This window comes from Rattus rattus, chromosome 3 (assembly GCF_011064425.1).
Source record: "Rattus rattus isolate New Zealand chromosome 3, Rrattus_CSIRO_v1, whole genome shotgun sequence".
Taxonomy (NCBI): domain Eukaryota; kingdom Metazoa; phylum Chordata; class Mammalia; order Rodentia; family Muridae; genus Rattus; species Rattus rattus.
In genome coordinates this window covers 175012968-175036767 of record NC_046156.1, presented here as the reverse complement: position 1 = coordinate 175036767, position 23800 = coordinate 175012968, and the positions used below count along the sequence as shown (strand labels likewise).

At 39.8% G+C, this 23800-nt stretch overlaps 1 protein-coding gene across 1 annotated transcript in view; it reads right to left on the bottom strand.

Annotated features, from left to right (window-relative positions):
• Nucleotides 1-1383: 1383 nt before the first annotated feature.
• Nucleotides 1384-23800, bottom strand: part of C9 (complement C9) — a 48029-nt gene continuing 25612 nt past the window's right edge. The window contains exons 6-11 of the mRNA XM_032896839.1: nucleotides 16596-16859; nucleotides 12747-12987; nucleotides 9457-9603; nucleotides 7958-8136; nucleotides 2412-2640; nucleotides 1384-1740 (exon numbers count right to left, since the gene is read on the bottom strand). Of these exons, the coding sequence (XP_032752730.1) occupies nucleotides 2419-2640; nucleotides 7958-8136; nucleotides 9457-9603; nucleotides 12747-12987; nucleotides 16596-16859 (1053 nt within the window). The 3' untranslated portion in view covers nucleotides 1384-1740; nucleotides 2412-2418. The remainder of the gene's footprint in view (nucleotides 1741-2411; nucleotides 2641-7957; nucleotides 8137-9456; nucleotides 9604-12746; nucleotides 12988-16595; nucleotides 16860-23800) is intronic.

Genomic DNA, 23800 nt, shown 5'->3' with positions numbered 1-23800 from the left:
AAAAAAAATTCACCTTTGAAATTATTTGCCTGTAAATAGTTTGTGTACTCAATAACCACATGCATTTTTGAGAATTATTTGTGAAATGAAAGACATCTAATTTTATAGATGTATGAAGTATTTAATCATAAAAATAGCATCGGAATTGGCATGCTATGTAATATTTATATTTAATTATGTAATAGTTAATTTTGAGTTTGCATTTTCCCCTTAGTATTTTGAACCAACCCCCAATCTTTATTCTCTCCTTTTCTATCTCCTTCTGTCTCTTCTTTCTTTCCACTCTCTTTGCCCCCATTACTTTTCCTTTGTTTTAGAACTTTTCAAAAACCAAAAGTTCTCAGGGCTGGGGAGATTACTCAGAGTAGAAAAGCACTTCCTGTGTGAGCACAGGGACCTGAGCCTCTGGAGGCCACTGACAGCTGGACACCTGCTGGGAGTTGCTGCCACCCCAGAGCTCTGGTGGAGAAATGGGGTCAGAGACAGAAGAGTCCCGAAGAAACAGCCAGTCTGCTGTGTGCAATGAACACAAGTCAGAGCAACAGCAAATGACCTGTCTTAGGGGGAATGCAACAGCCAGCACCAAGGTTGCTTCCTGCCCTCTACGTGTGTGTGTGTGTGTGTGTGTGTGTGTGTGTGTGTGTGTGTGTGTGTGCGTGTGTGTGTGTGTGCGCGCACATGTATGCTCATCTTCTCTCTCTCTCTCTCTTCCACTCTCCTTCCTCTGTCCCCTCTCTGTCTGTCTCTCTGTGTCTGTCTGTCTGTTTGTGTCTCTGTCTCTGTCTCTGTCCTCTCTCTGAGTCTCCTGTGTCTTTTGTGTCTCTCTGTGTCTCTGTCTCTGCCTCTTGACTCTGTCTCTGTCTCTCTCTCTCTCTCTCTCTCTCACACACACACACACACACACACACACACACACACACACACACACACACACACACACACACGTCTTAGACCTTACTATCATCTATCATCTAATGGGAAGATTGCAGCCAATTTTGATCAGCTCCTTTGGTGAGCAGCCTTACCTTACACAGCTCAGAAGTCAACTCGAAAGAACTGTAGGAAACTGCTGGAGCTTGTGCAAAACAGAGGTCATTTCACAAGATTTAACTAAGCTAAATTTTTGGTACACACACTGCAGCCCTTCCTCCCAGACACTTAAAGTTGGACATCAAAGGCTAACACGAGCAGAACCCTGTGCATGTGGTAGGTGTTCGTCATCTGCCAGATGAGCGCATGCACGTATTAAACGAACGAGCAAATGAAACAACTGCGTAAATAAGAGCTAAAGGACACGGTACAGACTTGGTAATGGGGCTGGTGGAATATATTAATCATACGAAGCAGCTTGGCAATTACTTAAAGCCTTTTAGCACAACATTCTGTTTTTAATTTAATTTTGTTTTATTAGCAAGAGATTGGCATTGCCTGTGGGAAAAGGCAGTCCTGGCATATCTCACTGCCGATTCTTCATTAGGGAATAAAAAAAATGGAAGCATTATAGGCATTAAAGAGGGGAGAAAGGCACTGTAGACCTGAAACAGAGACGACATCAGAGGTTGGTAGGATTTCCATGAAGCAAGCTGCTCTCTACTTGGCAGTGAGGATTCGCTCTAGGGTAGGATGCTAAGTTGGAAAGTCCTGGGGTTTTTTCTTTTTCTTTTTCTTCTTCTTCTTCTTCTTTTTTTTTTTTTTTGTCCTTTTTCCCCCTTCCATGTGAACCAGGGTTTGCTTTGTTTCCTATAGAAGACAAAAGGATGTCAAATCTTAATTTTGAATAGAACTTCAACTTTGGGCCCATATACTCATGCATATGTCCTTCCCCGATTATCTGTTGTAATGAAGCCCAGGGTCCAGGCACCCAGACTAAAATGATGTTTAAGACATAGAGGTGAAGCACATTTTTAAACTATAAGGAAATGTTGTTCATGTCCTGTTGGGAAGATCCAGGTAAGGTATGCTGCAATAACCAAGGGAAAGAGAATGGAAATATTTAAGCAGAGAATTAATTTCTGGGGAAATTGGAAAACTTTCACTAGAGATGTTAATTGACTTGGGTTCAGGATTAAATGTCTGTATTCTGCCTATAAATTACAATAACCAGGAGACTAAAAGAAGAAAAGAAAGAAAGAAAGGAAGCAATACAAGCACAAAAAAGGGAGAGTGAGGGAGAGAGTAATACGATAACTATAATTATATATATATATGTATAATATATACTTAAATAATATAGAGAGCACACGAGGGTTGATTTGTCAACATTCACTACTCAATAAATAGTAATATATTTAGATTATAAGTGATACAGCATGGGAATTCATTAAAAAGTAATTTAAGAGCTCATCTTCATATTAACTAATCATGAGATGGATATTCTTGTCCCTAGTAATATCGAAATAAGTTCATCTCACCTGAAGGCTATTTTTGTTTACTGATTTCGCAGGCAATCCCCTTAAACTTGATAGTGCAGGAGCACATGCACTGTCCATCCAGAAGAATTGCTGTGCCTCCGTTTTGACATGGGTAGCACTTTCTAGCACTGAATTCATTCACATAGTCTTCAATAGCCTTTTCCATATTCTGTTTCTTTGCGTATGCATCTTTCATTGTCAAAGGAATGAGATTATAGATAGGGGACAGCTGTAAGAAAGAAAATATTCAATCTTGTGTCTTTTTGTGCAGAAGAACTTTGAAAAACTCCCTTCACTCAATCAATGACGACACCAATTCATTGGTTGGGGGAAGTTTATTGCTAGATCTCATGGTAACCTTTGAGGTTATGCTCGCAATGAAAAGGAGTCTTGATGCATGCTATCATGGAGGTTGCATTTAAAAGTAAAAAAGAATTAGAGTGGGCATATGTTATCAACCATATCATCAAGCAAGCAAGAAGCCTGAAGTGGGAGAAGCTATTTGCACTACTTTTAAGAGAGAATGGGCTGACATCCAGAATGTGTCGGGAATTACTAAGGCATAAAAGTGTCTACTAACATGGTTTTGGTGAAGTGGTACCCTAACTCCAATTTCAGCTCTGTTCTACTTATTTAGGAAAAAGAAACCCTTCCCCAACTCTGCCACAAACAGGGTAAGCATGCGGTAGAGTTATTTTGAATTTTGAGAAAAGATATTTATCTTGTTTAGCCTTCAAAAGAAAGTCAAGGCCAGATAATCTAAGATACAGGAATAGAGAGCCATGAAGGAAATAGCTTGGATAAAACTATCTAAACAGTGTTCAAAGAGATAAAGAGGAAGGACACGCTGCAGGGACTGTTCCAAAGAAGCCTAAATCCTGGCACCCAAACTACCATAGCAGACAGAGGTGAGTTCCCGTGTAACCCTTCAAACCTTTCTGCACACTTCATCCTTTATGACCAAGTTTGTCTTCTATTAAGTAAAAAAAAAAGGGTTTGAGTTTTTTCCCCTATACTTGCTAGCTCTCTTGCCATTGTAGTTATATTTAAGTGGACACAGCTTATCCTGTAAACTTGTTAAAATACCAAGTTCAATATTAATCACTCTAATATCTCCTCTAGACATCCAAAATAATTAGCAATGTGTATCAAATGTGGTTTCATGCTAGGATGAGAATTGTCTGTTACCCCTATATAAGAGAATTAGACACAATGTTCACTCTGCCATCATGGCTTTAGCCTGCAGAGGGCTAACATCTGGCCCATAAAGGCACTGGCTGTCAGTAACGTCCAGTGAGTGTCTGTTAAGAATTGTATAACAGAGCAAAGTGGTAGATATGTTCAACACTCATTGTTACCTCCTGGCATTCGAGAAAGCCTGAATGTATTCAAAGGTAAGCCTGGTAGAGGGGAACGAGAAAGTGAAAAAGAAAAGCTGAGAACAGATGATCTGAGGGACAAAAGGGATACCAGGGAACACGATTCAAGCCAGAAGAACACGTCCATTTGCACCAGGTGTGCCACAAATGTGGCTACATCTTCTAGTTCCCTGAATAACACACAATGGAATTTATGGGGATATGAGAAATCCAGGAGAATCAAAATGAGATTAAGGACTAATATTTCCCATGAGTTCCCATAAAGGGAGCAGTGTGTTACATAACATCCTTTTAGAAAATGAAGCAGGCTTACATAATCATGTTTCTTATAATGGCAAAACAGAACCTTACAGGAAGCCAGTGTATTAAATTACAACTATTGCTTTGGCAGAAGTTGTAAGCTTCGTATCTCTGTAGTAATCTGTAATAGATGTAGTTTCTCTCCGCTGACATTTTAAGGATTTGATTGTAACAGTGGATATAAGGGGGAAAACCAAAGTTCAGCTAGCCTGTGGAGAGGTAGAGTATTTGTGTCAGGATACAAGCAAGTTGAAAATATGATTAACATCTTTTCTTGAAAGTTGAAGACTATGACAAAAGTAAATTTGGAGAAAATAGGCCAGCCTATCTCCTCTGTATAGAGAGAGGCCAAGAGCTAGATATTGGGCTATTAAAAACTACAGGCTCTATTTAGTAGAATATTATTATGGCCACTATAGTATAGGAAACAACACATGTAACAACATCATATGATTCATTGTAATCATCAATTGTTTTACTTCGTGTAATGAGACTTCCTGGCTGCTCTTCTAAGATAAACCTGGCAACTTAAGTATGTAGATCACTGATTGTTTTAATTTGCTGCCAAGGATTAAATACAATTTAATGGTTTAGGGTAGTAGGGAGAGAGTCTGGAGAGTTTTATATGATTATGTAGAAAGATAATTATTTTAGTATTAAGAGCATCCCTAGTGCTCTTAAAAGAATACTCCTCCTCACCTAAAGGAGAACAACTGATTACACACTGTAATTACCTGCTGAAATTAGTAACCGGTCACCCAAAGTTCCACTTCCATAAGATTTGTAACAACAAAACTCCTTAGAATCTAATTCAAGGTCAAATTTGGTGTGTGTGTGTGTGTGTGTGTGTGTGTGTGTGTGTGTGTGTGTGTGTGTGTGTTTTCTGGTACCTGGATGCTGAGCATAGGTCCTTGTCTATGCTAGGCAAGTGTTCTACCATTGATATGTATCTGAAGATCTATTTTTATCTTTTGACAAGGTCTCGTTAGGTTTCCCAGACAGACTTAAACTTGTCATTCTTCTACATCATCCTAATGAGTACATGGGATTACAGGTAGACATTACTTGAAGGTCAAATTTAATGGTATTTCATTTCTCTTTGGGGATTTAAAAAATACCCAGGGAAATTCAACAAAGTATAACAATTTCCCCATTTTGAGATGTTCTCTGTAAGAAGATATAATCACAAAGTGGTGCTTGGAACAATACAACTGCCATTTCTTTAGGTAGGGCATTGACTTGAGTTAAATAGGCTTTCAATTTTTGGAGGAGGAAACTTAGACAACTAGAGTGGACAGAATCTTTACTCATCTGAAGATCTGAATGGTAAACAAGATACACTACCTGCTGGACCTAGCCAGAAGCACTGTGTTAACTGAGCTGATGGATGCCTTTGAATGTTCTAGTAAATACAGTGGGGGACATTTCCATAGAGCCTTTACTCCTACAGATGTGACTTGCCAGCTCTAAACTATGTTGCACTGTTTACAACCTGCCAGAGACCAGCCTTGGATCCCTTTGTAAAGGACAGACTGAACTTGGTTTACGGGGCTGAGAGAATAGGCCAGCTTGATGTCATCTGCTGGGTCTTTTAATTCTTTTCTTATTTAAAATCTTCTGGCTAAAATTTTATTTACTGAATCTGTGATAATGGATTTAAATAAAATTTATGTTTAACAAATGGGCTTCTTTTGATTTCATTTTTTTATACAAGCCAATGTTTTCACTTTCATTGTGTTTAATTAGGGGGAAATGCCATTTTTTGTTGCTGTTGTTCTAGCTGAACTCATGGATTCATGCTTACATTATATACTTATCTATCTGTCTGTCTATCTATCTATCTATCTATCTATCTATTTCTACCATCTCTTTATCTATATATCATCCATCCATCCATCTCTATCTATCTATCTATCCATCCATCCATCCACCTGCCTGTCTATCCATCCATCCATCCATCCATCCATCCATCTATCTATTCATCCATCCATCCATCCATCCATCTATCTATCTATCCATCCATCCATCCACCCATCTATCCATCCCCATCCATCCATCATCCATCCGTCCATCCATCCATCTATCTATCCATCCATTCATCTACCCCACCCCCTTCTACTATCTATCTATCTATCTATCTATCTATCCATCCATCCACCCCCCCCCCCCCCTCCATCCATCTATCCATCCATCTATACACTCATATACACATCCATCTATCCATCCATCCATCTATCAATCCATCCATCTATCAGTCCTTCCGTCCGCCTGCCCATCCATCCATCCATCCATCCATCCATCCATCCATCCATCCATCCATCCATCTATCTATCCACCCATCTACCCATCCGTCCATCTATCCATCTATCTGTCCGTCCGTCCACCCGCCCACCCTATCTATCTATCTATCTATCTACCTATCTATCTATCTATCTATCTCTCCATTTTCTTTCCCTTTTTCCTTCCCTCCCTCCCTCCCTCCCTTCCTTCCTTCCTTCCTTCCTTCCTCTTCTTCCTCCTCCTCCCACCTCTTTTTTCAATTTTAAGACAGTTTCTCCAAGGTGACTAGGCAGACCTTGACCTTGAAATCCTCCTACCTTAGCTTCCAAAGCATCTAGAGTTACACTGTGAGCTACCACACCTCATGCGAAGTTATGTGTGCACCTCTACTAAAGGCTTCAGTTCTGTAATGGAAATGCAGAAATTGGTTGCAATTTTCAGTTTCTGAGTTTTTCCTTCCTATACTGAGATAGTTTGAGTGGTTCTAATTAACTCTTAAGGAACATAAAATAGAATGAGGAAGTAAAATTCTTCAAAAACTGGTACTATCAAAAAATGTCAGTATTTATAAAATGTAATAAAACTGATGTTGTGAACAAAGATAAATTTAACTGGAAAGGAAAAACCATAAGGCACACATGGAAAGTTGAAAGCTATAAAAGCAAGTAAAAGAGCTACTTTCTAATAATACTGGCGTGGGGAAACATTCTTTAGGAAGTGGAAAGATGCAGCCAAATAGCAACAGTATTTACGTCATCTTTACAAAGGTAACATGTCGTCCCCCTCCCTTCAAGAGGAAGAAGGTTGCAGACTCTCAGGATTTCCTAGATTGAACACTATTACAATTATAGAAAAAAAGAGGTAGGTCTGGGAATTCACATCTGTATCCCTAGTACTTGGGGGGCTAAGGCAGGATTTCTGAGAGTTCAAGACAAGCCAGGCTAGAGAGGTAGATCCAGCTTCATAAACAGAATCAAAATAAAAAAAAGTCAGGAAAGGAGCATGTTTGTAATTTCAGCTACTCAAAAGGCAGAGGCAGGAGGCTCACTGAAGTTCAGGAGTTTGAGCTCAACTGGACAATAAGAAAGAGAGAGGGAGGGGATTGAGTCTCGGAACACAAGAATTATTCATCTTTGGTTTTACGTTTGTCAGAGCATTATGAACATCCACTTTATGACTCACAGATGAGTCCTGATACCTGAGTGGGAGGTGATACATGATACCCAGAGAAGACAAGGAGAGTCAAAGCAGACCAAAGAGAACTATCTATTCTTGATAACTGTTTTGTGCCAACCCTTGTTATAGACTATGAATACATCTTCAAGAATGCCTGGAGAGCTGAAGAATTTAGTGTTGTAGAAATCAGAAGTGGCTCTCACCCAGGGAGTGACAGATAGCAGCAGGAATTCATCTGGTTGTCTGACTCTACCCTATGCCTTTCTTTTCTGCCGTTCTTTCCACAGAAGCCACACGAGGGCATCTGAATAGGGATACCTCTGTCTTATAAAGGCAACTGTTATGTGAAGCTACTGGGACGTGAAATAAGAAAAGGACAGGATCTTCTGTCTTAAAAGAAACATTCCTTACTTTTTGACTAATGAGAGCTGGAGCGTCATCCAAGGATGAGGCCCAATTGATGAAGTCGTTCACATCAATCGTCTTGGCTTCTCTGAGAAGCTTCTCTTTCAGGAGAACTGCTTGCTTCCTGGTCCCTCCTCTTATGAATGAAATAACATCATCTATGATGTGATCGCGGCTGATGTTTACTAGAAGAACAAGAAGAACTTGAAGAAAGGAGCATTTGCAACTATGTGGTCTGTTATCCAGATAGAGCTTCATAAATGTGTATTGATGGCTTTTTAGAATAGCTTATTGTAAATATTGAATTGTGAACATTACTCACATAAATCTCCCCTCCATAATCTATGAGGGCATTTTCCCCTCAACAGTCAATTGTAGATTTCTATCATCTTTCTTTGAAAAATAACAGTGGTACAATTGATCTAGATAGATTGGTAATTTATATCTCATATAAATAAAAGCAGATATATGCAAGTTAGCATGACTTTGGGTGTATTATCTATATTTTTGAAAAATTTTCTTCATAATTTTATTTGTGTATAGTACACCTAAATTTTCTTGATATCATAGAAATATTAGTGTCTAAATAGTATATAAAAGTAAATTTGTTCCTACTCCTAAATCCTATTCCTCTTTGTTTCTCTCTGAACTAAAACACTCTAAACACTTTTGAAACTTTTAGAGTCATGTAGTTTTAGAACTGAAGAGGAATCACAAGATATTTTCGTTTCTCTTTCGTCCTTGGTACAAATAAGAAATCTGAGATGACGTGGTGAAAGACTAGCTTAAGGTGATAATGCAAACAACCCAATGGTGTAAGAAGGTGATTCCCTTTGTTAGTGTCAATTATATCCACAAGTAGATATGTTTAAACAATGGTTTCCTTCTCTATAGCTCCTTCACCATCACTTGTCTCTGTAGAGATGAATCAGAACCATTTCTATTTAAAATAAAAAGTTTAATACAAAATTTAAAATAATTTTATTTCTAATTAGGGGAAGATGTGGTGTCTCCAACACACCTTCATGCTTGTAAATTTGCTAACCATTAACAAGAGAAGGTTATACTTTAACAAAGACATCCAGAGTTCCAAAAAAAAGGCCTGGTTGGGGTGCTGAGGAAAGGTTAGCTAATGAAGGCAAGTGGAAAGTAAATCCGGGAAGATGACATAGGCCTTGTTCTCAGTACTTGACATAAGATTCTACATCAGCCCATTTCAATCTTTGTGTAAAAATTAAAGTGAAAAAGAAACTGGTCCTCAACACACTTTTCCACCCCTAGTTTTCTGTCATTGCCACAAAAGATATACAAATCAATACGTGAGTAGCAGCTCCTAGAACTGTATGCCTCGCTTGCACAACAATGACGCTGACAGATATGTGAATGCATGAGTGATTTTGAAATTTCTAACTGAAGATGGTAAAGAGTGACGGTTATGTCAGGAGAGCAGTACTCTTAGCTTTTGGCTCTGCCTGCCTCACTCTCTCCAACCAGCCCTTACTTACCTACTTTGCCATCCCCTGTCTTTAAGCAATCACTGTGATTAACATTGGCTGTCAATGATGGTCCTTCTAAGGCGGTTTGTAGAGGAGTATGTAGAGAAACATCCAGGTTAAACCCAAGACACCGCTTTACGTCGCTCAGTTCAACACCTGTGTTACAGATTTACATGAAGGTTATTTGATATTTTTCATTAACATCACACATAAATTCTAACTTTATTATTTTATAACAAATATATGTACATCCCTAGACACCATTATCGGCTGAAAGGTAATATCATGACTTCCACGGTCTTTTTATTGGAATCTAGTGGCATGATTTTACTTGGCTTGTCAGCTTAGTAGTGAAGGACACTATATTACATTTAGCACCTGCTTGAAAAGCATATATGTCAGCTAACATGTTTATAGTAGAATCCTTTGTGACACCCAAAGGAAAAAGCAACGTCTAACATGCATCGAGTGGTTAGTACACACCTGACCTCATTCTAAGCATCTTGTATGAGTTAGCTACCTTAATTCTCATATTAACCTTATGAACTATCACTCATTTCCAGAATCACAGAACAGTCCCCATTTGCTTAGGACAGATGATTTGCATATATGGCAACTTCATCTTGGCTGATACTATGAATGCTCACAAATAAGAATCTTGGAAGTTAACTCACTGTGGCCTATGCCTGTCTAAGCAGTTATATTCTTAGATTCCTTGAAGTCTGTAATTTATTATAATATATTATATATTTCAACAGATCCTTTGTTTTAAGGGTAAATAGACCTTCCTCAACACCCATACCTTTAAGGGTAATGGGTCCTTCAGCTTTCGTTCATATTTCTCTTTTTGATGCTCCTACACACATACACACACACACACACACATACACACATACACGCACACATACACACATACACACACACATACACACATGCACACATGCACACATACACACACATACACACACATGCACATATACACACATACACACATGCACACATGCACACATGCACACACACATGCACACATACACACATGCACACATGCACACATGCACACATGCACACATATACACACACATACACACATACACACATACACACATAAACATATACACACATACACACATACACACATAAACACATACACACATAAACACATACACACATACACACATGCTATTATTTGTTATGAAAGCCACAATGTTTCATTTAGGGAAACTAAGTTTAATCTAGATTTTAATGCATTTCTTGTGTGCTTGTAGAGACAAGTGAAGAATTGTCTGGTGTTATTTCCAGTGAGAAGGGGAAAGGGAGGATTTAAGGAATTAAAAAAAGAAAGAAAAGGAAAAGACAATGCCAGAAAAAGAATTCTAGACATTTTACACCTACCCTTAAGAAGTATGAGGCCCCACATTCTGAAAATGAGGCTGGAGAATAGGTGACCCCTGAGAGCTTATTTTCTACCTCAAGCAGCGGACCCTTCCATATGCAAATGACATAAAATGAGCTGCAGAGATGCAGTTTTCTCCTCAAAAGCACTGGACTAGCCCTCTGACCATTTTCTAAGGCCAGAGGTACACAGATTTAAGTAGGTAGCTCCGAGTTTCTCAGGAGTAAGGATCTCATTTGTAAAACATGGATTTGAAGATACATCTGGGCTAGGGGGTTCTCTGTGTTCTGATCACCCTGACAGAGCCTTTGTGCTCCAGTTGTTCAGTTCCTATTATGCTCCTCATTCTGTTAATCCATTTTGACTCACGGAACTCACAGAGACCTCCCTATACCATGGATACAGCCATGGGCAGCCCAGTGAGCCAATCACCTTCGTTTTGTGTGCCCCTGGGGAGGCATCTATACTCTCAAGGCCAGACTGAGGTAGCAAGAGTGGTTTGCTCTGATCCTGCTATCTGTCTCGTGTGAGATGTTTATTGATCCAGGGAGAATGGTGAGCTTAGGATCACCATCATTTCCCACTCTCCACTGTGGCCTTGATACACACGCAGAAGCCACAAAAGTATTTCTTAGCAACACATCTCTGCCCAACAGAGAGACCCAATTATTGTGAGGATGGAAAGGAGATATGCTGGCATCTAAGAAATAGTGTAACTAGTTATAATCACTCACAGAAGAAAATGTTTATTTTTTCCTTTGAGATGGGTCTCTCTTGTTCTGAAACTCTCTTTGGAGACCAGTCTGACCTAATAATCATAGAAATCCTCCTGCCTCCCTACCTCCTGAATGTTGAGACTAAAGGCATGCTCCAGTACATCTGGCTATGGCTATGATTTATGAATACTATTATTTTGAGTTTACTTGGTTATTTTTATTTTTATGAAACAGAGTCTTTCGGTGATACCTAGCTGGCCTCAAATTTCTGGTCTTAAGCAAGCCTTTTTACCTTTGCTCTTTAAGTAGCTGAAATTACAGTCATATATTACTGTACCTGACTGCTCTACTTTATTCTTTTTTTTAAAGATTTATTTATTTGTTATGTATACAATGTTCTGCCTGCATGTATGCCCGCATGCCACAAGAGGGCACCAGATCTCATTATACCTTGTTATGAGTTGCTGGGAATTGAACTCAGGACTTCTGGAAGAACAGCCAGTGCTCTTAAACTCTGAACCATCTCTCCAGCCCATCTACTTTATTCTTGAAAGAATTATATAAATCTTTAGCCCAAAGATATCTCCCAACTCTGGAGGACACATGGGTGAAGCACTATGTTACCTTTGCCCCATGGTTTTGAGTGTAACAAACTCTTACTCAATATGGCCTCAACTGAACTCCCTCCATAAGATTAGAATGGCCACCATATGAGGCAAAACCAATTTTCCACTTTGCTTTAATACATTATATGTGTACTAGAATATTGATTCTTCCTTCCTCTCAAAGGCAACATTTAGAACACTTTGCTCCCACCAACGTTGAAGAGTGCTTTGGAAGACAATTATCATACACAAATTGAGCTGGTCTGAGGCTTAAGAGAAAAGTTATGTAAACCTTCTTCCACGTCTTAAATAATATTTCCTTAGAAACTCTATTCCCATCAAGAGTCATTCCATTATAATATGATTTGGTGCATTTCGCAGTAATACTAGCGAGCGAGCTTATTCAAAGTGGAAATCAATGAGCCATTTGATAGACTATTAGATGCCAAAGGGCAGAAAAGAATTCTTTCAAAGGAGCAGATTATCAGGTTATTTCATTCTAAGAGTTTACTGAAAGGAGGTAATGAAGGCAACGATACTCAATCAGAACCACATTTGTAGCTTGGATTCTATTTCCCAGCATACCTTTCTCTTTCATGGAAGCTTTATCCAAGACATAGATCAGTTCGTAGAGCCCTCCCAGGGACCCAGAGCTACTGTAGTGAGTCCCATAGGTTTCCAAAAATCCAAAATATTCTCCCTTTTCATAGGAAACTGGTAAAGCCTTTACATCATCCAGGAAAGTTGTCGTCAGCATAACGCCCCGATTCCTCATGACAAATCTCCCCAGTTGAATCATTCCTCTCACATGCAGAAACATCTTTTTCTATTTTGAGAAACAGTTGAAGAAGAGAGATATGGCTTTTATCACTATTGTGCGAACCAGTCATAATATCTTGACTAGCCAGGGGAATAATATTTTAGCAGTGACTACTACAGAAGACTCTATCAGAATGAGTAAACCATTGCTGGTGTTGAAACAGCCTACGAAACTCAGACGTGGTCGGTCAGACTCTTTGATTGACCTGCCTGGGAGTTTCTCATAAAGTTAAACACTCATTGGTCCCCATGATCAATAATGCCACTTTTAAATGCATATCAAAGGGTCTATTTCAGAATTTCACAGCAGTGTTACTCAAAATAACTTCACACGGGAAAGAGCCCAAATACCCATCAACGGAAGAGTTCCTAAGTTCATTGTGTATTATTTATACAAAGGGATTTTGAGTATTCAGTCCAAAGAAACAAACTACTTGACACACATAACAAGTAATCTCAAGTATCCCGTGATTTAAAGACGTTCCATACAAAGGAATGCCTCGTGCATGATCCTCCTCATAGTAACAGAAAAAAACAAGTTGTCACAGGAGAAATCTGGTCAACGGGTGCTTCTCTCTGTGAAGGACACAGTGGATTTCCTCTGGATAGTAGGATGTTCTACTTCTTGTTTGAAGACCTATGTTCTGTGTTTGAAGACATGCTCTCTACTACGGTGTGGCTTCTAACCCCTCATGGATAAATACACCTAAGGAGAAACTTCCAGTATCTCGCTTCATGCAGCAGAGGCTGTCATGAGCTCTCTGTTTTCTGAGCTTCTCATGGAGTCTCAAAGATGAGCAAAATGAATCAGGGGTCCTTTTTAAAATTATTATTACTGTCAAAATGAGAACTGCATCATGGGATTTGGAGTAAAATAGATGTGATATTCTTTGGCTCAACTGATTTCAAAAGTAGGTCTTAGATCATTTCACACCCAAATCGGTTGTGCTTTCTTTCATCTTAAAACAATAAAAAGGGCTTTTTTTGTGGGGGGTGGGGGGTCGTTCTTTGAGCCTCACCAGCTGCTACTCATTCCCTAGCCCTCATTAGACACAACATTGCCTGAAAAGCTTTTTTATACATTCTATCCCCAACTCCTCTTTTCCTATTTTCTCTTTAATCTATTTTTTAAGAGGGGAAGGAGTGTGTTGAAAATGACTCAGAGCCTTAAGCACGCTATGTTTATGTTTTTCAGAGCTTATGAGGCTGAAAAATACGAACAGATTACCCTTGGTATCTTCCAATCATATAGTTAGTGCTGACCTAGCCCGTCTAGGTGGAATCAGAGGGCCTAGCTTTTCATTGACAGAGGCGGTGCTGATCCAAAGGCCACACTGATCAGCACGACTCAAGGGCATTCCACCCCTTGCTTCCAGGTTTTTTCCTCTGACAAATTTTTTCTCATGAAGTTTCTGAAATTTAGCACGTATTCTTCTACTTATAAAGCTACTTGATTATTTCTTCCAACCATGTCTCACAAAACCCCAGGAGTTTAGTCATCATCTGTCTGTCAAAGCCTCTTAAAACTAGAACTTAAACTTGGATATTTTCCCAAACTCTAGACTACCTACTTCCTACCTGGCGTCTCCAGTTGAACATCTAACCGACTGCTCAGACTTAATCTAACTGAGCGTAACCCCGATCTTCCTTTCAGTCTTTCAGTTCCCATCAGCAACTCCATCCTTCAAATGACTTAGGCTCCCAACACTGCAATCAGATTTGATGGAAACTAATTTTTCCCCCTAATCTTCAACTGCGTCCCATCTGGATTCCTGCATTGTCTTTTAAAACCCCCATTCTTACGCTTGTTCTTTGCACGCCCAACCAATCTTTTCCCAACAGCGTACCCAAGGTGACCATTTTAGGTTGAGTAATGAATGTCCAGTTGAGCCAACACCCTTGTTACAGAGAGAAAAGTCACCCTTTACAGTGAGCTTTGAGGCTTCCAAGTCTCTTTCTGGTTCAGTGTGACAGAATCATTTCACACACTCTTTCTACCTTGGAACCCAGACTTTAATAGTTCTTCTTCCAGAAACATCATCTTTAATTTGCCCGTTTGGTGACATCTCCCTTAAGTCTTTGCTCTGATTTCTTCTTCTCAGTGAAGCTCCCTCGTGAGCCTTCTTTGTGGCACTTTTTCTTGCTACCCAATCTCCATTTCCCTCAAGGTCCTCTATCTTTCTCTTTTCTCCATAGCACTACTCAATTTCTAAAGACTGGATAGCCGACTCCCTTTGCTGTTCTATTCGTTGTTTTTGCCTAACGCCCTCAGTCGAGCTTTCAGATGCACAAAGGTAAGATTCTCTGCTGGCATGATTAAAAAATGGATTCTAGGTATCTAGAAAAATGCCTGGCTACACATCGAGTCTACAATTAAGAAAGAACGGAATGAACTAAGAGATTTCCAACTCTGAGGGGAATGTGCATATTTCAGCAAAGTGCAGACTCACACAAACTAATTGTACAATTAAGCGCAATATAAATAGCGAGAGTGAATTCCAAGGCAGATGATGTGTCCAAGCAGGTGGTGACAGCATCAGGAAAGGGAGAGGAAGCATTTGGTCAGTATCACACCAACGCTGAAGGGATACCTCATCTTTATTCTAAAGGTGGTGAAATGAACTTTGAAATCTGCCGTAAATATAAAAATAAAAAATATTTTTAAAGCCTCAGTCTAGACTTGCAGTTCCAAAGTAAGAGGATCGATTTTGTGTCCAGTATTTATAAGTGTGAGCTCCCAAGGACCACCACGGAACAGATTCCAGTGCGACTGCATTAGGGTCCTTTTCTTTAAGCTCGAGCTTGGGCTCCCTGCTGACCCTGACACACCAGGGCCTGAAGGTGGAGCCCGGAGCCCAGTTTCAAACAAGCATTTATAGGGGTAATCAAACCAGCAAGGGTGTTTCCAGCCTGGAACACATTTAACTGGGGGGCGGGGGGGGGCGGGTCTATTATGGAATTCTGTTGCCCTTTAACGTAATTGGCTGGTGCCAGGAGCCAAACCATAAACGTCACTTCTGCTTTCCTCCTGATTGGTAGTTGTCAGGAAGAGAAGTGCCAGGAGCAGGCATGTAAGAGTAACCTGGAGGCACAGGCCTGTTTGGGAGTAACCTGGAAAATAGTGCTAGACCCCGGCTTGACTTATTGGTTAACTCAGTTCAACATCAGGTCAGGTTCTCTAAGATGGAGTCTGAACCCAAAAGATCTGGTCTCTCAGTGAGCACAGTTGCTTCAGAGACAGGCTTTACAGTAAACACATAGGCATCACTTTTCGGGGAGGGGCGGGCATGGGACAAATAAGCGAAATCCTCCAGGTTAATTCTTCATTGCGTTACTACACATGCTGATTGCTAAGTAGAATGCTCTGACACTTAGGTCTTCGTCCAACAGCATGCTGGGAACCTTTGGGACACGTTCTAGTCACTAACACTCAATGTCAACGGCACTGACTACCGCCCAGCATCTGAGAGCTCTCTGCCCTTGGCAGTTTGCCTCCTATTCTAAATATCTCAGTGAACATTTGGTGTGTTTTACATGCATTTCCTGTTACCTTAGAAAAGAAGCTGGGCTAGTTTGAAATATGTATATCACACTGTCTATATGAACAGTTCTTACCGTCTGTGACAAGTAGGATGACAATCGTTGAAAATTTTCTTTCTTGAAATACGAAAATTGAAAATTAGCAGAAGAGTCTTTAGGCTTTGAAGAGTTTTTTTCTGGGCTGACTTCAACTTCAACTTCTTTTATAGGTGCTTCAGTGATTGTGAATTTTAGAGCTAAATTTGCATCAAAACTCGTGGTCCTGTCTCGGACGATGGTTTTGAACATTTCAAACTGTTCTTCGTAATTCTCAGTTCTGAAATTTTTGTCAGCCTTGGTCTAAAAGTGTATAATAAAAAAGAGCTGTCAGACAAACAAACCCAAAGCAGGCAGCGATTGGAAAAGCAGCAGAGGGAAAGGGTTTCAGGTGTAGATGCCGGAGTAAGATTTCTGTGGTTCGAGTTCAGAGCCTGTGTTTTGATTTCATTTCTGTCGCTGTGATAAAATACTTCAACAACAGCCACTTTGGGGGAGAAAGGATTTATTCAGCTCAGGATTCCATACTGTGGGGAAGTCAAGGCAGGAGTCTGAAGCAGCTGGTCACATTACATCACAGTTAAGAGCAGAAAGAGTGAATAGATGAGCAGATGTATACTTCTGCTCCGGTTTCTTTCTCTCCTGTAACATAACTTTGGACCTAAACCCAGGGTTGTTTCTCCTCACATCAATTAATACACTCAGGACAATCCCACATAGACGTGTCTATAGATGTGTCAAGGGAGCAATTATAACTAGCCACCACCACCCCTCCCTTTTAACTCAACACATGGACACATCACCTTTAAGGTATAACCTCTTATCCCATGTCTGCAAAACTCTTGTTTATACAATAGCATAAAATAGAGTCCAACTTTAAAAATCCTCAGCCTTCAAAAATTAAGACACCTTAAGAGTTCAAAGTCTCTTACCTCTAAATGCCTGCAAATTTTTTTTTTTAAAAATTCAAGCCATATTCTTCCGACATACAGTGGCGCAGAATAAATGAACTGGGACATCAAACAGACCCATTCAAATCTCTTCCCCCAAAATTCAACAGGAAAAAGCAGCCATTCTCATACCCCTATATCCAACATCTGGGGTTTGTAATACTATCTGGGTCCCAAAGAAGTCTTTCTCCTCCAGTCTTGCTATTGTACACCACAGCTTCTCTTCTTGGCTTAGGTCAGAACCATGCCACACCTGCAGTTTCGCCTGGATGCCCCATGACACCAGATTTCAAATATCTCGGGGTCTCTATTGCAATTGAGGGGTTGCCTTTATAGCTTCATTCAGTGGTTCATCAGGGCCTCTCTGCAGGGACCCCAACTCTGTTATGAGTGCCTAAGCTCAGCTGCTCTTCAGGACTCTCTCAGTCTTGCATGCTTCCTGCTTCAAAACCAGTGCCACGTGAACAGTGTTTACGACAGTGCCGAGTTTGGAACCAGCCCCTTAAGGTCTATCCTGGCTCCTCTTGGACCATGGACCAAAGCTCTAGCCACTTCTGAGTCCTGACCCTGGGAAAACACTCTTCTGATGCTCCAGTGCAGCACTCGAAGCTTTTCCAGGGTGGCAGCACCAACCTGAAAACCACAGTGCCTTGATGGCTCCTCTGTCCAATGATCCACTCAGAATTTCAAGTCACAGGACAAATGGCTTCTAACTCACTTCCTGACAGTCTTTGTTCTCTGAAACACCATGACAGGTCTCTACTCCCCACATTCTGCATAACATTACTGTCTTTCAAGCTCCCACTAGAATGGCGCATTAACCCACACTACCAGCTTTTCTAGCCCAGAGTTCCAAACTTTTCCATGTAACCCCAGTCATAATATAGATCAGGTAACATAAGAAGTGCATATGTTCATCACAACAATGATCCCACCTCCTCAGAACCAGTGTTATTCTTATTAGAATAATAATATAGAATAAATACATTGTAAGTAAATTATATATTTAAATATATTAATTAGCATTGATGTCTTTATAATATAATTACAAATATATTAATAATTAATATTAATGCAATTAAAGATATTGTGATTAATTTTATATATTATAAATAAATACAGAATAATCTTTGAGGTTATAGTTCATCATTGAGAGGAGGCTAAGGCAGGCATATGAAGCAGCTAGTCACATCCACAGTCAAGGGCAGAGAGAGACTGGATATGAATGGATGTATGCTTACTGCTCGGTCTATTTTCAATACTCTTGTACAGTTCAGGGTCCAAACCTAGGAAGTGGTACCACTCACTTTTAGGTTGGGTCATCCTACAACAACATATAATGACAATCTCCCACAGACATATTCATAGACCAGCTTGATCTAGACAAACCCTCATTGGGACTCTTTCTCAGATGATTCTAGACTGTGTGAAGTTAATTATTAAAACGGACCATCTTATAGTCTGTGACCTTTAGGGCCTTTAGGGCATCGCTAAATAGACTGTGCATGGTCTGATTTCTAGACTGGAAAAAAGAGACACTTATCATACCTGGCCTGAAGGTTGTTATGAGATTCAAGGCAATAATTCATATCAAACAAGATACAGCAAGATTTCAATAATTAATACGCTAATAATTAAAGACATTGAATGACAGATTCCTATAGATAGTATGCCATGGTTGGCATACAAATGAAAGAATAAAGCAAATACCTTTTGAGGTATTTTATACATATTAGTAAATTTCAATAAAAAGACTTTCCCTTCCTAAAATTGTTCTTTTACATTTCTACACTATTACATATCATGAGAAAACAACATTTTTTGCTCCTTTAAAATTACTGGCCAACCCAAAGAGTATACATGCAAGAGGAAGACGAAATGGGAATCTGCAGGGACAGTAGGTTTGCTTTCCTTTGCAAAGCTTTACTATTTACTATTTCTGATTAAAAAAACAAACAAACAAACCAGACCACATGCACTTTCTTTTTGCCATAAAGGCAAACAAAGCTAAACAATCCAATGGAGGTCAGGAGGTAGAATCCACGTACAATTCTCCATGGTCTGCATTACTCTCAACCTTCTATTTCCCAAGCTCCAACAGAACAGCCCACTGAACTAACTCAACACTCAATGGCTTTTCTAACCCAAAGTTCCAAAATCCTTCCATAATCCTTCCAAAACAATATAGTCAGGTCTGTCGCAGCAATACTATATTTCTAGTACCAATTTCTATTCTAGTTAGGGTTTCTATTCTTCTGATGAAGCACCATGACAAGGGAAACTTGAGGGAGGAAGGGCCTGTTTGGCTTATGCACACAAATCATTGTTCATCTCTGAAAGAAGTCAGGACAGAAATACAGAGAAGAAACCTGGAGGCAGGAGCAGATGCAGAGGTCATGGAAGAGTTCTGCTTCCTGGTTTTCTAATCATGGCTTGATCAGCATGCTTCTAGGACCCAGGACTAATATCCCAAAGATAGAACCACCCACAATGGGCTGGCCCTCTCCATTAGTCTTATTGAGGCATTTTTTTTCAAGGTTCTCTTCTTTTCAGATGGTGCTAGCTTGTGTCAAGTTGACATAAAATTATCTAGCATACTGGGACATATATCATGACCTCATTTTTAAAAAAAAGTCTAAAAGCAACCTGAACAAACACATAATAACAATTAAAACCCAAGAAATTCCTCACCAAAGATCCCTAAACCAACCTAATTAAAAATATAAACTTTTTAACGAGGACATTTTTTGTCCACTTGGCTGCAGTCAGCTATTGCTATGTTGTGGTTTGAATATGTTTTGATTATGTTTCTCAAATTAAATTGAACTTTAATTTGTAATATGAGGTATTAAAATCATAGAACTTAATTCCTGATGTTTAGAGGTTGAAGTCATCTTTGTGAAGTCTATAATGTGGACCTTCTACCTTAGAGATCAAGAATAATGAGTCAAATAAACATCCTTCTTTATAACTCACTGAGTCTGATGTATTGTTTTAAAAGAATGAGAATGGAATAATATCGGGCATGGTGGCACATGCCTTTATCCTCTGTATTCCGGGGTGGAGGTGGGGGACAGAGGCAGGTGGATCTCTGAGTTTGAGGCCATCCCAATCTACAGAGTGAATCCTAGAACTATACAGAGAAATCCTGTATTGATGAGCAGTGGAGTATTACACAAGTGGCAAGAAGCAGCCAGAATGTGGAGAGAAGTTCTTTGACACTTTTCTCTGTACGAAGTCATGAGGAGTGAAGATCAAAGAAAGCCAATAAAGTGTTCCAAGGTATACTAATGCAAGAACATCATCAGAGAAGACCAGCAAAGTATTGCAAGGTGAACAAATGCAAGAGTGTCCTCTTACTATCTGTGGGGTTAAATTTATATTCTTTCTAAACATCAAATGCCTTGTCAAGTGCCTGCCCCATCAAAACGTCACATGCTCTTTCACAGGACAGTTTCCAGGAGAAACACTACGTGTTTATTCTCAGTAAAACATCCTCTCACGTGTCTGCTGTAGCAAAACATCCTCTCATAAGACAGCTTCCAGAAAAACACCACATCACACAACTGAGTTTCCAAAGAAACCAGAAAGAAAATACAATAATATGCAGTGAGAGAAATGATTGCATCTGTGGTCCATTTTCCTTTTTGGGAGGTTCTGAAATGGGTGTGACTCTTATCCAGGAAGAGAGATGGGACACTTGTTTCTTGGGTCAATAGCATGAATTGGATTCAATAGTTGTACTGGGTAGCTACTTTGCACGGGGGACATAAAGTTATTCTAATCTAATGGGAAGAGTAAAATGTATTAGTTATATTTGAAACAAAGCTTTCTGGTTAAATGTTCCACACAAAGATCATTATGTTATCCAACTGATTTCAGGATAAAATTCACCGCACTCAACCTGAGTCTTTCTTTTCCTAACTGCTACCATCAAACCATTTTCCCCTTTCCCAAAACTCAAGTTTCTTTGTCTTAAAAATCCTCATTATTTTATCGGAACACAGTCCAAAGGGAAATTTACTGCAATAAGGATAGGAAGATGGTTATTTTTAGGTTGAGAAAATATTGAAAAAAAGAATTTATTTTTATTTTAAATCATGTGTATATGAATCTGCGTGTGGTTTGTGAACATCAATGTAATGCCAGAAGAGGATGCCAGATTCCTTGGGGCTGGAATTATAGGTTGTGAGCCACTTGACAGAGATGCTGGGGATTGAACTCAAGACCTCTCTCTGTAAGCACAAAAGTCATCCTGAAATGATTCTGGGGATCCTGAAATGACTCAGGTCATTGGGCTTGTGTGGCAAGTTTTTGCCCATTGAGCTATCTCACTGGCCTTGGTCTTCCAAAAACACTCTTTTACTCTTTTCCCATTGCACACATTGCACAAATTCATACACACAAGGGAAAATATACTTTTTGGTCTTATCATTTCTTGTTCTTGTTCTAATACTAACTTAAATATCACCCTTTTTTCATTAATTTACTTCATCACTTAGCCTTATAAGTTTGTAGAGTATATGGTCTTGTTGGTCCTCTTTTACAACAAAGTAAGACAGATACCTCCTCTGCTATAACTGCTTAGTAAATGGACCCTCAGACAGAGCTACAAGAAGCCAGGGTCATGCCTGCTCACTTAGTAAACTGTGTTCAGAAGGTACTCAAAGAAAATGTATTAAATTCAATATACAGAGTAATACAGCTAAAGCTAATAGTGACATTATTGTTTATTCTGTGCCAGGTGTGGTTAGAAGTGTTTTAGGTACATGTACAGATGAGAGACTTCAGAAAAATGGCTGAAAAATACATCCCAGGACTGGCCCCTTTGCAGAAACACTAATTGGAACAACTTCCCGTGAGAGATCACCCAACCTAATTATAACATAAGAGTAAGAAAATATACATGGAAGAGGGCAGTGCCACCACTTAGTCGACTCCGGGGATCACACTATGGAGAGGCTCTCCATGGTAAGGTGAAAGGCAAAGTGAGTGAGTCCTGGAGTTTGCCTTGAACTTCAGCAAGACACAGGAAGAACAGATGCCTGTCACTCCAGACCTTTGGTCAGTAACTGTGGTTGAGCCTCCAACCTGCTCCCTTGACAGACGAATCCAAGGCTCCTAAACTGACTTCTCACAGCTCCAAGTAGGCCAGATCATATCTAGCCACTCTGGACACAGATCTTTCCTTGTAAACCTAGCCTCTAAGACTAACCAGGGCTAGGCTAGTTCCTCTGGTTGCAGCCTCCAGAGTGAATTTGAGGACCCACATGCCAGGCTTTCCTTATATAAAAGGCATGACAAGAATATCTCAGTTTCAGGCAAGTCACTTCTGATACATGGTCCAACATAATGTGGCATCAACATGCATTTGCAGCCTTCAACCCCAACACCAATTGGTTCCAATTAATATAGGTCCCTACTTTGTATAGGCCAGGCCAGATGGGGCCAGGCTCCTAATGAAACCCTTTAGACTTAGGCTCTGGGCACATCCCATTTAGGTAGCTTCAATGCCAGCTTGATTTATACACCCTCACATTTCATGCCTATCACTGTGAAAGGCTGGCCCCTGAAGCTTTAGCTTTGGGCCGTCATCTATGGGCAAAACAACCATCCACTTTCCATCACTGTTTTTGCATGCACAGCTTTTAGATCCAAGCTGACCCTATGGCCCCAAGTACTAAGTCAGCACTAGCAGACTGTCTCTGGTGTTGAACCTTGTGTCCAAGGGTCCTGATCCCTCCCAGAGTTAGTCTGGTCTGCAAGGATTCAGGATGCACATACACTACTGCAACCTAGCCTTCAGGTTCGTCTCACAAAAATCAATTACAATACAATCCACAAAGATAAATATTGGTGATCAAGACTTGCAGTTTGACACATCAATAAAAACCATCAAAATGTTTCATTTTTATGAGATTGAGGTTAGATTGTTAACATTGTAAAAGGAAAGGAAGAAAGAAAAACTTGTTATAACTGTGATTTAAGAAAGCCCCATGGTGAGTCATGGTAGGTGCACAGCAGGACTCTAGAGTGAAGAAATAAAATGTAAAATAGTCAAAACGTCAGGTGGAACAAACAAGCAAACAAACAAAAATCCATCTAATCCAGAAGAAAGGAAGAGAGGAAGGAGAAGGAATGCACATTACAGCAAGAAAACAACGCCATGGCAGAGGTCAGTCCTACCGACCAATAATTACCTTGGAAGGAAATGAATTCCATTGTCCAGTGGAGAGGTGCAGAGTAGCTGAACAAATAAAAACCACAGGCCTGACCACTGCTAGCACGACACTC